The sequence below is a fragment of the Mytilus edulis genome, chromosome 5 (assembly GCF_963676685.1).
Source record: "Mytilus edulis chromosome 5, xbMytEdul2.2, whole genome shotgun sequence".
Lineage (NCBI taxonomy): Eukaryota > Metazoa > Mollusca > Bivalvia > Mytilida > Mytilidae > Mytilus > Mytilus edulis.
Window position 1 is genome coordinate 92,638,285 of NC_092348.1, and position 17,507 is coordinate 92,655,791.

The 17,507-nt window shown below is 32.0% G+C and overlaps 2 protein-coding genes across 2 annotated transcripts in view; both read right to left on the reverse strand.

Moving 5' to 3' along the window:
* LOC139525559 (tRNA-dihydrouridine(20) synthase [NAD(P)+]-like) overlaps positions 1 to 17,507 on the reverse strand; it is a 627,966-nt gene that overhangs the window by 90,788 nt on the left and 519,671 nt on the right. The window lies entirely within an intron of this gene.
* The window catches only part of LOC139525561 (uncharacterized), a 68,870-nt gene that overhangs the window by 28,470 nt on the left and 22,893 nt on the right, over positions 1 to 17,507 (reverse strand). The window contains exon 4 of the mRNA XM_071321011.1: positions 10,923 to 10,984. Coding sequence (XP_071177112.1) covers positions 10,923 to 10,984 — 62 coding nt within the window. The remainder of the gene's footprint in view (positions 1 to 10,922; positions 10,985 to 17,507) is intronic.

Here is a 17,507-nt window from a genome sequence, read left to right on the forward strand (position 1 = left end):
TGTACTGATGAAGAGCATGCAAGTTTAAACAAAATTAAAGGCAATACAATATTCTTCATCACAGATCTGTCTTTAGCATTTAGATAAATTGGAGTTTAAGCTTAAACAATTAGTCTGCAATTATCTTATTAAGTGTGATATTGCCACTGGGAAATATTCAGATTTCTTTAATTATAATTGATGATTAGATGAATTTGACAATCAATTATGCACTGGGTTTGTCATTCCATGTTTTTCTGAAAAAAAGTACAGAGGAATTCCAATATTTTATTGGATTCAGATAATGCGGAAATTTTAAAGTGTCTTAAATGAACAGTTTAGTCATCCTGTGTCATATAATTTCGTCATCAAAGAATTTTTTGGAATGAGAATTGACCTGATGGCTGTATTAATAGCAACGGCAGATATTATCTTATTGCTCAAATTTCAGTAAAGAAAGTTTGCCTGTTTTAATACAAAGAGATAAGTGGACCAAATTCTATCTCTTGTGTGTTCACATTTGAAATTCCACATTTCTCTTTATCATTTGAACTTTTAGTTTTATTTTCAGGTCTTTTTTCAACACTTGTCCAGCACTTTGACTGCAAATACTGAAGTGGATTCCCATTTACATTAAGATTTTAGTATTTATCATAGGCTGATTAAGGGGGTGAGCCCAAACCCCCCATTTGTGGGGAAAATTTGGTTGATTATTTATGGGATCACTAAAGCTTGACTGGAGCGGGTAACTCTCTATTATTGGGTATACAGGGATGTGCCAAAAATATGGGTCATAATTTTGCGAGATTTTATATAAAAATGACCCTCCTTTTTAATGACACCCTATATTAAAATGCATTTACGTTTGATAACTGTATATTGATTTGGGGTATGATCTATATATCATATATAAATATGCTATTAAGAATCTTACATTAATTGTCAATTATTATATTAAATTAAATCAATTCATTTAAAAGTTCACCTTTCAAATAAGTTCCCAAATGAACCCCGGAAATTTGTCTCCTGATTTGATCTTCAATAACGTTTTGACGTCATTTAATCTATGACATCAATGTTCAAGTACACTAACAAAGATAAATATGGAGTTCAGAATTCAGTTTGGTGAACCCATCCAAGTAGTATTCATTGATGAGGATTGCTGTTTATATGAATTAAGACAAATCATTTTTGAAGATGGATTAAAAGTGCCGGTTTTTTATTTTGTGTCAAAGCAAGGAAGAATTATTTCAAGAAGCAAGAAAAATGCTTAAAGGTCACGTCTGTCAGTGACAGTGAAAAAATAAAAGTTGTGGCAACTTTAGATCATCACTGCAGAGGTGATGAACTAAGCAATTCTACTAAGGTAAGTCACCAAACGATGTCAATTCAAATATAAAAACTTAAGGGTAGCTGGTATATTTATGAATTATGAGTGATGATGAGTTAGTGCTTATATAAGCATGGGTCATATTTTAAATATTGTATATAAGTATAGGTCATTCTTTCTTAAATATTTATATAACTATAGGTACTGAATTTCAGTGAATGTTATATTAAAATGGGTATGTTTTTTGAGGCAAAAATGGCACACCCCTACCAAAAAAGTACGAAGTTACCCCCTACCCCCCCTGGGAGGACTTAGTGCTGCCAATATATCTTATTTGAGGGGATTATTTCCACTTGCTTCCCACATACTCTATTTGAGGGGATAAGTGTCAAGAGAAAATATTTCAGTCATTAGAAGTAAGCTATACAGAAATAACATTGTGAGATCCTGTTAAGAAGCCAAATCTATTTTTGATATTACTCTATATATCAGATATATTTACAGGGAAGAAACAAATCCTCTGATACAAGATGAATTAAAAGCTGATAAATCTTCAACATGTAATATTTTTTTTAGACCTGTGGGAAAAATTTGTTTTTATGGTTTTGTTCCAACAAATTATATGGCTGGTACAATGTTTAGTGACAATTATCTGCATGGTTTTGATATATGCTGTAGGATATTGTCATAAATAAGTCAGGGGTTACAACTGATATTTGGTGAACATTATTTTCTTGAAAAAATCATCACTAAAATTCAGTTTGGAGCACAAATAAGCAAACCCTAAATTAAATAGGTTTTGACTTATAACTCAAAACAAACACCCAATTATTGAATAGATTCACAGTTATTTCCCCCTACTTGTCAACCACAATTTATAATCTGTTGGAAGTGTCAATAAAAATTTAATATCAATTAATCTCTAATGCATACCTGTCAACTCACCCGTTTTTTGCGGGTGACACCCGTTATTTTCACCTCTCACCCGGGAGTTTTTCTTTACCCGGCGGGTCCCGGGAATTTCTTACATTACCCGTTTCACCCGGATTTCTGACCAGAATTGTTTCCGGTATTTAGAAGTAATACGACCTTCGGTTTTATCGGTCTTTTTCAATGTAACCAAAAGTCAAAATGTAGGACTGTTTACCTGAGCTACGTAACGATATTTTATTAGATGAACTTCCACTTTGCACTTCCCCTGAAACTGACATTGGTACATTTTGGGGAGAAATGTCCAAGTTGCATGACATTTTTCTTAACAAGCCAAGATTTTTTGTTTTGTCAAAACTTGCTAAAACATTACTGGTTTTGCCAAACAGCAATGCAGACAGTGAGAGGGCATTTTCTTTAGTAAAGAAAATAGCTACAGAGTTTAGGGCTGATCTTAATAAGGATACACTGTGTGCTCTTCTTTCTTGTAAAATGAATACACATTTGCATTGCTATGAACTGAAACCAAGTGCAGTTCTTTTTAAGAATGCCAAGTCTGCTACTATGGAATATAACAATAGTCTGAAATAAACTTGTAAACATGTTCTAACTGTTTCATATACATATTGACTATATAAATTATATGTAAACATATTTTTGTTCTTCAATTGAGCCCGCAAAATGTCGTACGCGTTATGACCTGAGATTTTTTTTCTCAATGCAGGTCATGACCTGACTTTTCATTTTCAGAGGTTGACAGGTATGCTAATGTAGATTTCTAGCAAGAACAAATTAACACTTCAGTAATCATCACAATTTAACCATTAACAGCTAAGGTTGATTTCTCACAACAGCAAAGTCACACTTTACAAATGACCAAAATTAAACCATTAACATTTAAGGTTGTTTTTCTCACTACAGCAAAGTCGCACTTTACTAATGATCAAAATTCAACCACTCCATTGACAAGGAATGGAATCAGAGATGTTTTTCTATACAATTAGTTCATAAAATAGATCTTTTCTTTTGTATGGCTTAATTAGGAAAAAAACCTCAGATTCTTAAATCTAGAGTGAAGAAAGTCATTTGAAGTATATCTCAATTAGGTATTAGTAGAGAAATGAATCAGCTCTTATAACATGGCTTTCAATAACTGATTTTCTTTTTGGTCGGAAGCTGTAGGCAATTCTCATGATAAATTGATGGTTTTAGTGAGAATCTTTTAACCTATATTGTATTACTAAAACCCTCAAAGAATAAAACTATCAACTGTCAATTTATCAAAGAATTGCAAATGAATCATAAACTTGTATAATAACTTCTATAAACATGTTAAGTTTTCTGTGCAAAAAAACTTGAACACAAACAAACAATCACTCTAAGGTAGGAAGATCAAATACAGAATCAAAGGTATACTAAGTGAAGAATGACAGATGCTACAAAATTAAAACAACAAACCCTACAAAGGTTTACATATCCCTTTCCCTTAGATCTTCTCCCCCATATAAAATACATCAAATTACCATTTAAATCACTACAGATTGAAAAGAAACTAGACAACATGACATAACCTTTTTATCAAGAGTCAAGTGGACAAACTAAGTTAGTCTCCAAGCACCAAAAAAACAAGAAATCAAAACAATGTCATCAAAGATCTTTCATCAGAAATACTAAAGGACACATGTATAAATATATAGCTAAGTTCCAAGACAACCACTGACTTTGATCAGAATCATGAGTCTGTTTGATATAAGACTACTATCAACAAGAGTTCAAAGGACAAGGGTTTCACAGCTATATAGTACAGGATAGCATTCAAACCCATACTATATAACAAAAGGCCCAGACATGAAAACAAATTTATAACAATTAAAAAGACAAAACCAACAAGAAAATGTCAATATTCAAATCTATATATCCCCTTTTTCAATTATGGAAATTGTACTCCAAAACCAAGAATTCATAACTGTGTAGCTCTTCTGTCTGTCCTTTCATTGCACTCTAAAATCTATGCTAGAAGATTACTCTGTTTTTTTTCTGACTGTTTGAACTCTAAAATCTCTGGTAGAAGATTACCACCTATTTTTCTGATTGTTTGAAGTCTTTTACTTTTTCTCACAGTACTGAGTCTACTGACAGACATGATTGGGAATCATGTGATCAAAGAATATTCATTATTGGTATAATTATTATAATTATTCCCATCAAGATCAGACCATGACATTATACAGATTAGGACATGTTTCTTGGTATATCTTGACAATACTTCAATATATATATGTATATCTCTATGATGTCTGAATGGCAGATTATAGTCAATATTTCAAATCCTTGAAAACATGCAATGGGTCATGAAGATTATGATATTTAATCAAACTTTCTGTAATGACATTTTTAATTAGATAGGAACAGATTTCATATGCAAGAGTAGTATATCAAAGGGGTTACAATGGATAATAGTTATCAAAAGTACCAGGATTATAATTTTATACGCCAGACGCGCGTTTCGTCTACATAAGACTCATCAGTGACGCTCAGATCGAAATAGTTAAAAAGCCAAATAAATACAAAGTTGAAGAGCATTGAGGATCCAAAATTCCAAAAAGTTGTGCCAAATACGGCTAAGGTAATCTACTCCTGGGGTAAGAAAATCCTTAGTTTTTCGAAAAATTCAAAGTTTTGTAAACAGAAAATTTATAAAAATGACCATATAATTGATATTCATGTCAACACCGAAGTGCTGACTACTGGGCTGGTGATACCCTCGGGGACGTAACGTCCACCAGCAGTGGCATCGACCCAGTGGTGTAAATAGTTATCAAAAGTACCAGGATTATAATTTTATACGCCAGACGCGCGTTTCGTCTACATAAGACTCATCAGTGACGCTCAGATCGAAATAGTTAAAAAGCCAAATAAATACAAAGTTGAAGAGCATTGAGGATCCAAAATTCCAAAAAGTTGTGCCAAATACGGCTAAGGTAATCTACTCCTGGGGTAAGAAAATCCTTAGTTTTTCGAAAAATTCAAAGTTTTGTAAACAGAAAATTATGATAAAACTTTTTCCAATGTAAAAAATGATTTCTTCTTATTTTCAAAAATTACTATTTTTACCTTGCTCTTTTTTTTTCAAATGGTACCAATAATCCATAAGATCTGATAAAAAGGCAGAAATGGTGTAATGATAAATTATAAAATTTTAATAATCTAGCAATAAAGGTTATCTGCATAGTCTTCATATGAAATGAAATAAAAAGCACCTAGAATATCTGAGAGAAAAAATAAATCATTTCACCTGACTTTACTGTTGTGAGAACACTATGATAAAATCAGAGGATTGTTTCATTTGTACTTTTAAATAAAAATAAGCCTACAAAGTGAAATCTTTTTGTCTAAGTTGAAATGTGATGATTTATTAGTCTGAGAAAATCCATTCTTACATATAGAGATGTTCATTTAACTTTTTTTTGTGTCTGTGAATGTTTCTCATTACATTGAGACAGACCTTTTAAAGGAAAACATCTACATCTAGGATTAAAACTCTATCAAACAGTGTCTGACCATATTAGACAAGGCCTGACCGTATAAGACAAGGCCTGATTAACGATAGATTTACAGCCTCTAGGGGACATTTATTACCGACCAAGCAAATTCTTTACATGAAAACAAAAGACAATATAAAACCTAGCAATTTTCTCCTAATTATCTACTAAATTAATGACATTAAATCTGCAGCATGCCTGGCTTCCCTGAAAGACAGAGGCTATAGAGATACAATATATCTAGGGATTGGACTCTGTTTATGGATATATATATATTGTTGAAATTGTAATGGTTCTGTGTAGATTTCAGATTCTTTAATTTCTCATAAAACCAGAGTTATTTTCCCATTCCATGTATATATTGAAGAACAAAAACAATATTTTAACAATTTGGATTTAGCCAATAAAACCAACACTGTTTTGTTTTTATACAACAAACTTAAATTGCTGTCAAATATAGATTTTTTTTTTCAATAGTATATTTGAAATTTACAACTTTACTTTAAAGAAACTTGAAACAATTCAATTTGTCTAGTACATGTCAATCTAAAAAAACAATTTTGAAAATTGTATACGAATCTTAAATGAAAATTATGACTTTAGGATTCAAGAATAATCAGATTTGGACAAATCTGAAAAATTTAATGTCAGACAGAAATCTAATTTTTACAATTTAAAAACATTCAGCTGCATATATTTCTGAGGACTGTGGGCTTAAAATTGACTGACAGAAAACAATGGAGACACCTTTCATGGATAGCCTCCTGATCCAATTTATATCTAGATACTGTTATATCATGGAAAAACAATAAAACTGACCATTAATAATTAATGGAATGGTCATTACTTGATGGTACAAAAGGATAAAAGAAAGATTAGATAATTATGATGATGGAGAATGGATATGAAAAAGATTGCATTTAATCAATGTGAAGTCTAGAGACCAATTAGTTTTTCATTACTTTATGATTCAGGAGATGCTTGTATCAGCAGGTGTGAAATAAGTACCTTCTATATACTGGTATAGGAAAGCTCAATCTACAATTAGACCTGACGATTTATTTATAACAAACGTATCATCAATATTTCATTTCCAATTACTCTGTATAATGCTTCTCACATTATCCTCTCATAATAAAACAAATGTAACCACATTAATTAATATCACTCCTTCTTAAAAGTTTCCAAAGTTTTTTCGAGGGGGAGGGGGGTTGGAATGTTTGCAAATATCTATGAAATTACAATAAATGTAATTTCAACCGTTTGAAGGAACTGAATTAGATTGAAATTAAATTCAGCACGACAGGGCCGACTCCACTAGACATGTTTCTCAGCTATAGTAAATATGGATTCAGAATAGATACACCCCATGAAGAAATATCTTTGAGGACAGTTTTAGACGCAGTTAATCATCAAAAGCAGGATATCGAAGTTCTTGTTGACACAAAGATAAGTGAAAAGATAAATAGTTTGCACGACAAATTTCATGGCACAAACCAGAGTATGAAGTCTCAAGTTAAGAAGTTGAAGTCAGACTCCCAGTACAATTGGCGTTCAGAAGGTAACAAAATTCAGTTCAATTAAAATACAGAAAACCTTGAAGATATAACCCAAGTTATTTGGGCTATTGACAATGGCAAAGTTGATTATGCTAGAGACATTGTTGCATCTTGTACAGATAGGCTTAAACATAGAAATAAGCTCATAAAGATCGAGGATACTTCTGATGGAGGGTGGGATACCGCTCGCCAGTACGAGGCAAACCCAATTGCTAGCTATTCTGAAGATGAGTCCAAGATTATCAGGGCTGAAAACAGGACCATTATGAAGAAAAAGACTAATTGCAAACCAGCAGCTTAACAGCAGCAGATTCCTGCCAACGCTAGCTCTAGCTTCAACTCTCAACAGCCCTTTCGAGGGGGCCAGCTGTCTTGGTATGGAGGTTTCCCGTATGACCAGGACCAGTACGCTGGAAAATCTCAATGGGGACCATGCTTCAACTGTGGGTCGTACAAACACTGGAGAGTTTACTGCCCCTTCCAAAACAACAAGACAGCAGCATCACACAAAAGAAACTGGCCTTGTAATACATGTGTTTTTGAAGGCCTATGAATCTGAGATTAATTTTTTGCCACCAGCTCTGCATACCAATGTTGATGTTCTTATGGATTTACTTTGCGAATCTAAAGCTAACAGTACCGTTAAAACTTTTCATGCAGGATTTATCCGTTGGAAAAAGTGGGCCGTTCATAACGGTATAAATCGTTGTGATATTTTACCGGCAAAATCTTTGCACGTTGCACTATATTTATCATCAATAGTTCAGAACAGTCACACTGCTAGTCCAGTTATTTCAGCATTTTATAGTATACAATGGGCACATCATATGATTGGTCAAATGTCTCCTACTGAAAATTTAGTTGTGAAAAATGTTTTAGAAGGTGCAAAACGGCGATTAGCTACATGAATTGAGAAAAACGAACCAGTTACATTCAGCACATTGGCACTGTCGTGTGGGTATCAATTTGAACTTTAGTTTGGTTTTTATTATTCTTATGTGCAGTGATATTGTTTGCCTCAAATTACAGCCGAAATTCGGCCTTTTCCCCTAGAGAAAATTCCCAATTACTAAAAAAAATGGCTTAAAATTCCTCCCATAAAGTTTCACATTTTCCCCAAACAGTGATGGCATTGGTAGTAATGTTTGTAAATATCGTATTCATGTTATTATTTTGATATTAGAAAGCACTTTTGAGATCCGGTTTTCTGTTCAGAATCATCGTGGTGTTTGTAACACATGTAGTTTTCAATGCATAAAGTACCATCATTGCTTCTGTTTCTTTCCATTCTCCGAAAAGTACCTTTCAGATTGAAAATGTCTGACAACCAAAATATACCAGAAAAAAACAGTGCAAAAAAGACAGCAAAGGTCAGCAAAAAATTGGAGATGTGTTTAGAATAAAATATACAAATTTCCCAATTTCAATAAAAAATATGCATTTTTCCCAATAAAAAACGGTAGAGGTAGTTTTGAAAAAAGACAACAATATCACTGATGTGCTTAGAGTTGGGTAGTCTATGGGCGTAGTAATTGTAGAAGAAGTTAATGTTGAAATGATATAAGAATTGACATTTAGTTTTCACTTTTTAATAAGACATTCCATTTTTACATACGCAAAATGCTTATGAATATACACCTAACTTATAACACTTGAGTGACATGAACAGCTAAAACTGTGAAACAATCATGACTTGCAGGGTTCTAATTCAATTTTTTTTCTCTTTAAGCTGTTCGTTTTTTCCCAATCTTTCAGTTCTTTTCAGTCTTTCCCCATTTCCATATCACCTCTTAATAACTTCAACACTTTGAACTTTTCTGTGTACTCTATTGAACTGTTATAATGTAGTGCAAACCTCAAAGTTTCAATGAATGAATAGAGAACTAAAGCACTGCAGCAAAGCTTCTCTATCATCATAAGAATGATATACATCTGAAAACATTTTACCCCCAGCAAATGTTCTTTTTAGTAGTATACATTATTTGAAATGAGGGTTAAATGTGAAAGTGCTTAATTAGCATGTTATGTTCTATGTTCCATAATTAACAGATTTTATTGTATTCTGGTAATGAATTTGTTTATAGTCACCTGTAATGCATTAGGAAGTCAACCATCTACCTTATAAACAGTCTATTAAAATTCACAAGATATCAGTAAAGTGGGCTTTTCTAATAATAAAACATTGCCATCATGAAAATAGAACATAAATTTCATTATTGGATGAGTAACGTTCTTTAACTTTTATTATGTTCATTACTATCAGTATATATTTCAGGATTTCCTTTCTTTGCTTTGAAGATCAAACAATGAAGATTTCAAGACCTAAGCCATATAGTAAAATGAAGCTTAAAAACAATGTTGATAGTTTTATTTGTCGAACTGTATTAAGCAGAAGCAGAAAAGTATATTATACCACCAGATCTCTTTAATGAAAAATTTTTGTTTCAACGACTTGGTAAATATTGAATATTGCTGATGATGAAAGCGACAGAAAGTAAGTATTGTGAACAACAGGGCTACTAGATTTTGTTTTTGACGGTCAGGCAAAGCAAAGTGACAGAAGGGAAAATGACTTTGTTGTCCCAGTCGCCTGCTAGCTTGAGCCCTGGTACCGCCTCATTTAATACCAATGGCAATGTACACTTCTCTTCTGATTAAATCAACAAAATAATTTCTACACTCATCTCTTCAAAATTAGAAAAGTCTTATACATGAGTTTGGATTGATTCATTTTGAGATTTTCCTAGCAATGGCACTAAAATTGTAAACATTAGATAGAAGACAAATTACAGTGTTCAGACTTAAAAATTTGAATATGTTTTCCATGCACTCCAAACTAGCCAGATCTATAGGAAACCAGCACACACAAACAGGACACCAGTATCTAACAAGAGATTTTCACCACACCATAAATTCAGGTGAACCAATAAATTCAGGTAAAGCGGTAAACCGTGTCAAACTTATTATTTATGATAAGCCTCAGAGACATATATATAAATCAATGATAACCAGCTTCTTTTTACTTGTTATAAATTTGTCAGTCATACATATTGTAAGCGATGTACAAGTGTTTCCAAAACAAACAAAAGCAATTGCTAATCTGTTAATAACTGATTTATTTAACAGTAAATTATGCTCATCTGTAAACATGTGTAGTTGGCATTATTTTTTTTATAGCTGTTTAAATTATATACCCAAACTGCTATTGTGAAATCCCCCTTTTTTATGAATAAAGTATATACCCTACACAAACTTGTACTTGATCTGTGGTACTGATGTATGGACAGACATGGTTATAAATTAATGCCCCCTAAACAGCTGTGAGGGCATAAAAATGCAAATTCCCATGTAAATTCAAAATTCATAAAATTTCAAAAGGAGCAAACATCAATAGATATAAACATTCATCAAAGTTCCATGAAAATTGGTGAAAGCGTTTTTAATTGTTGTCCTAAGTGTTGATGATGGACAGACCAATATTATGGTATACCATTATACGTCCCATAAATAAGCATATCAAAGCATCAATGGACATTAAATACATGTATATGTGATCCTTGTTCTGTTAATTACTACACCTACCTTCACTAAATGCTGTAACAATAAATTTAAACCCTGTCCCTCTTGGTCCTTTAGCATCAGTTCTGAAATATAAAATACCTCAAATAAAACTAATCTTGTTGACTGTTTTAAGAAAAAATATTCCTTTGGCTGCTATTTTTATATTATAAGTCCTTCTACAGGATTTAAATAATAAAGATTTTATCCTTTTCAAGGTGAATGATGCTTCAAGGCATCGACTTAGCCAGTCAGAACAATGCCTTCAGGCATTTTCAATCAAGTGATAAAAAATAATTTTCGTCTTTGAACACATTTTCCCCAGTAAAGCTACCTTTAAGTCAATAAATATATAGGTTTTCAGGAAGCTTGCATATCAGAGTTAAAGAATATATATTCTGACTGAATTTAATACTTATATATACTACAATATAATCAAAGAAAATGTTATTTGGAAGGAAAGTCTTATATAAATGTATGGTTGCTGTACTTTCTGTAAAGTTGTATACTTTCATCAGGGTTTTGCTTATTTTGCAATTGAGATGAAATCGTTAAAATAATTTGAGATATATTCAAATTCATATTTTGCCATTTAACCCTGCATCCATTTATAATGCAAGGAATGTTTTTACACATATTTTAAATACTGTTTACTTAGCACAATTCACACAATCAATAAAAACTGATTTCAAAGACAAAGTTAATTAAGAAAAACATCAAACATTCTGTAGTTTCATTTATCTCCATCAAAAAGTTTTAAGAGAAAAAAATCTGATGTTGTTCTGTAAAGTTGCCGATTTTAAAAGATATTTCACAGGAAATGAGATATAGCTTTTCAGGGCACCTTGTCATAAAACATAATCTTGCTGATAAAAAAGACTTAATATAAACCTATGTATCATGAAATATGATTGTGTCGCTGTGTAGTCTATAAATCAAACTTTTGAAACAATTCTAGAAATTTTACACGTTTCTGTTAGGCAAATTTCCATGCAATTGGTCAATTCTAAAGAAGAGCTTTTTAAAAAATGCCAGATGCTCAAATTGATCAACTGAGAATATGAAAATCTTATGTTAAGTTATCTGAATCAAGCTGTTTTCTAAAAAAGAAGATGTGGTATGACTGCCAATGAGACAACTGTCCACAAGAGACCGAAATGACACAGACATTAACAACTATAGGTCACTGTAAAGCCTTCAACAATGAGCAAGGCCCATACCGCATAGTCAGCTATAAAAGGTCACGATATGACAATGTAAAACAATTCAAACGAGAAAACAAACGGCCTTATTTAAAAAAAAAAATGAAAGAAAAACATATATATGTAACACTAAAACAAACGACAACCACTGAATTGTCAATAAACATTTAAAAAAAAAAAAATTGAAACAGCTTTGACTGATAAATCTGACGGGTACAAGAAAATCGGTTCAAATATGAAAAGTTTATGCTATAAATGGTAAAAAAAAACTCTTTTCCATGTCTTATCTCTTCCATTTATTTCTCAAGTTGAAGATCGTAATGACTTGATAAAGATTCCAGGTTAATGAAGCATTGATCTCTACTGAACCTTGAATTTGTCATCTTGAGGAGATCACTTGATAAGAACTAGGCAACACATTAAACATATGAAAACTTGTTGCATAAACTGAATTTTCAAAAAACAATGAGAGTATAAATGTTCTTGCATTATTATATAATTATACTGCATTCATTCACAGATAGTCTTTTATACAGATTGAAGTTCTAAAGAGAGTGTAAGATGAGGTGTACAAGGAATAGAATTCTTTTTGAGATGGGGATGACTTAGAGGGAGCTGATCATGAATTTGAAGAATGACTCTAAGGTTTATATAGAGTAACATGAAATTTTAAATTTGAAATGATTGGTGACCAGGTCTAAATAAATGTAATGGAGCACCACCATGCTTAAACACTGTAGGGAAACACTCATGGAAGAACATAAAATAAAGGTAGGATTTCATACAGACTGGAAAACTGTAAAAATTTTGAGTGATTCTGTAACAAACTCAACAAAAATAGGTCACTTCAACCTCCTTTCCAGTACAAAAGATCCTACAAACATGCTACATACTAATATAACACTGTTCAAAGCAAACTTAAACAGCTTCATCAAAGATGGATCACTGTATTAATCTCTTCAATTTTTCATGTACAAAAAATGCATCACTATTTTTCCCATTACTATAATTAGTATTTAGTCATAATAAATTAATGGCATCAAGATGGAGATCGGTAAGAGGTATTTACTGGTAGTAGATACTATTTCTAAGAAGACCATTAATTATTTTTTGTAGAAGGCAAAGCTTTCCTGCCATTTCTTTCCTTTTTTCTTCACATTTATTTCAAACATTTTTTTCTTAATTTAGCCTGATCAATTTTTATATCTACTTTCAAATTACTTCCTTGTCTAGATTTGTCTTTTTTTCTTCGTATTTTTTGTACTTTTTTTTTTACAAAAATCAGGAAAAAAAAAGATCTTCATTTCCCTTATACTTCAAATAGTGTGTTAACTTAGACTGGTTCTCTGTCCTTTATCTGTTTGGCTTTGATACCCGTATGTTGCAAGGGAGAGGACCAGCCTATGTGTTAACTATAAAAGAAGTAAAGAACAGAATATTCTCCTATTTGCCTGATGTTTGCACTACATTTATACCGCATCATACATCTACAAACGTATCAATTTGTACATACAAGCTTTTGCTAACCATAGAGTATACAGTTTATGGAAAAACAATGTTCAAATCAGTTTATTGTAAAACAAAAATGTGACCTTTTTCTATTTAAATAAATAATTATCTAAAACATATTATTATTACATGTTGGATGTGTTTCAATAAAGTTGTAAAACCACAATTCTACAAAAAAAAAATCAATTAGTTGTTTGACCTATTTGGTCATTTGACCTATAATTATGTCATCATTTGACACTATTGTATCAAAATTCAGGTCAACTATATTATCTTCAGGCAAAAGGAAAGATTTGGAACAAATATTTGATGTAAGTCACTTCAGGCAAAAGGAAAAGATTCGGGACAAATGTTTGATTTCAGAAAGATTGATGGAACAGCATGGATAACCTGTCACAAACTGGTGGGGGCACAAAATGTTACCTACACGGTGATCTCACCATCACGGATTAGAGACACTATAATTTGTTCTTGTGACCCTATAACTATTTTGAGGACGCTATTTTTTTCTAGTAGTACATGCTAGGAATATTTTCAGTTTTAGGGGGTTACAAGTGGTACCAATACTATGTACTGATTTGTATAATTCTACATGTCTAATGTCTTTTCATGTTATTGTCAAAGGGAAATGTGATGCAAAGTTTTACCCCTATTGACATTTAACACTTGGACAAAACTCAGAAGATGAATTGTCATGATTTCAAAATATTCAATTGGTAAGCACCAATGTCATGTAATAAAATTATTCAACAAGGAAACACTTACAATCTTATTATAGGTAGATGTGACCAGCCACCGAAGCTGCTATGATTCATGCTTCAGGGTGAGTTCAGACCCTTGTTTATGCTTCAATTTTATTAAGCACTACTCAGGAGCTACATATATCTATAAAATGCGCCATTAAACAACAGTAATAAAATTATTTATTTATTGTATCACCAGAGATTGACTTTAATGTTGGCCATTATCACATCTAGTAATATAATTGTCTAAACTTTCATCAGTATTATAAGGTGATGATGATCTTGTATAGTCTGATGATGGGTTAAAAGGTCTGTCAGTCATAAACAGCTAAGTTATATTTGATGTTATACTATAGCTGGTAATAGATATCAGATGTTTGATCAACGTTTTGATTTGTAGCACCTGTACATAAAGGTGTTAATTGTTACATGATATTTCTATTTTGAAATCCACTTTTATTAGAAGGGATAGGTGGTATTCTGTACAGATTCCACATAAATCAATCTACTGATATAATCAACATCTATATTTACTTTTTGTGAAAAGATGAACACATTACAGAGTTATAAACCAGGTGTATTTCAATGGCAGATTTGGAAACAGTAATTTTTGTTTAAAAAAAAACATTTTTTTCCCTTCAGTTCATTTTTTTTTATAAAAGTACCTGACCCCCTAATACTGAGAATAATTCTTTAGTTATATACTTTAAGATTGATATAAGGTGTGGTCTAAGAGGGTGCAGAGAGCCCATATTGTCATTGAGAAAATGTTGTTAAAGCCTGATTTTTTATCTTTTATATGCTTTTTTTAAAGAGCTGTTAAGTTTATTGCCAGATTTCTATATTCAGGACAATTAAGAGCTTGACATAGTAGAGTAGACACTTGTCAATTGTCTATGGACACTTAAAATGTTGGGTTTTTTTTTGTGTTGTTTAATTGCTGTCTCTTTCATGTTTATCTCACTTTTACTTTAACTGTTTTAGTTATCCTTGCTTTTTTCCTATTATTATTGTAATGGCTTTCATGTGAAGAACACATACATGACTTGTTTTTCTAGCTTATCTTCAAGAATCACTAATTCATTTATACAAGAACATTTATCCCAATACCCTAATGACAAAAACAAACAATTTCACCTTATTCTCATTATCAGATCACAATTAATGGGCGAAATCAAGGTCTACTAAATTAATTTTTTATACAAATGACAAAAAAACAAATACGAGCCATCCGTTTTCATACACTAAGCCACAAGAGGTGTGATTCTATCTAATTAATGATGATCTTAATATCATGTATTGCTATTTATATTAAATGTTGCATGACTTTAACACATTAAGTTTTTCATTCTGGGTCATTTGTTACTGATCGATGGGTCATACATTTATCAATATGATATCCCTTTATAGAATAAGAACTTAATTCGAGCACAGAACTGAGTCAAAGTTTATAAATCTAGGCATCAGGTAAACAGTTCAACATTTCAGTTCCTTGTTTTCCTGCATTTTCTAATAGTATTCCCATTCATAAGTTTCCATTTTTGCAAAATGCATTTCAAAATCATCTACGAATATGGAAATAGAAATACATTTAGAGAGTTGTCTGGTATGGAAAGCCAACGGGGTCAAAATTCTTAATTCGTAACTTGTCAATTCGTAATTTGTAACTGTGTAATTTCTAAATTGTTAATTCGTAAATTGTTAATTTGTAACTTGTTACTGTGAAATTCATAATGCTTAATTCGTAAATTGTCAATTTGTAACTTGCACCTTTGTAGTTTCAACATTCTTAATCGGTAAATTGTCAGTTTGTAACTTGTAACTGTGCAATTTCATATAATGCTTCATTCGTAAATTGTCAATTTGTAACTTGTATCTTTGTATCAAAATTCAACATTCTTCATTTGTTAATTGTCAATTTGTAACTTGTAGATTTCAAAATTCTTCATTGGTAAATTGTCTTTTTGTATATTGATGTTTTGTGACTTGTCGATTCGTGATTTGTCGATGTGTGAAATGTCGAAGTGTTAAATGTCATCGTTGTATTATGCTAACGATCATTATGACGACAGATGGCGCTCGGGTTCTTCTTCTGTGTATAATCCTCCTGTAAGTAGGAGCACCGCCATATGGAATATATACCAAAGGAGTTTAAATCAATTATGTACAGCGCATACTTATAAAAGATAACAAATAGATCAATAAATTTAGTTACATCTTCTGACATCAGACTCGGACTTCTCTTGAACTGAATTTTAAATGTGCGTATTGTTATGCGTTTACTTTTCTACATTGGCTAGAGGTATAAAAGGGGGGGGGGGGGGGGGGGGGGGGGGTTGAGATATCATAAACATTTTTGCGCCTGTCCCAAGTAAGGAGCCTCTGGCCTTGGTTAGTCTTGTATTATTTTAATTTTAGTTTCTTGTGTACAATTTGGAAATTAGTATGGCGTTCATTATCACTGAACTAGTATAAATTTGTTAAGGGACCAGTTGAAGGACGCCTCCGAGTGCGGGAATTTCTCGCTATATTGAAGACCTGTTGGTGACCTTCTGCTGTTGTTTTTTCTATGGTCGGGTTGTTGTCTCTTTGACACATTCCCCATTTCCATTCTCAATTTTATTGTTTGTTTTATATGGCATGTATAACAAGGACTCGGTTTTATATTGAGGTAAACTCGTATAAACATTTACTGTACTGGTCACCAAACCTGCAATGAGGTGTGTCACTTCCTTTATTAAGGTATATAGATGTGTCGCTGGAACGGACTTCCTTATCAACTTCGCAAATATATTACTGTCACTTGGCAAGAAATTTCTACTTAATATTCAACCGGGTCAAAACAAGACTAAAAGCATGAAATATAAGACGGTGCTGGAAAAATACTAATATTGTCCTGGGCCCGCAAATTTTGGACTCAATGTATAATGGCAGAAATTGTTTGACAACCATCATTCATTAATATTATAATCTCACTATTAAAATTTTAGAAAAGAATGTTATCTAATGATATGTTTTAATACAAGAAACAAATGGACGAACAGTCTTTATTTATTTAGCTCCTGAGTTATGAACATAAATCAGGAATCTGATGTACAGTTGTTGTCGTTTGTTTATGTAATTTATACGTGTTTCTTGATTCTTGTTTTTTTATA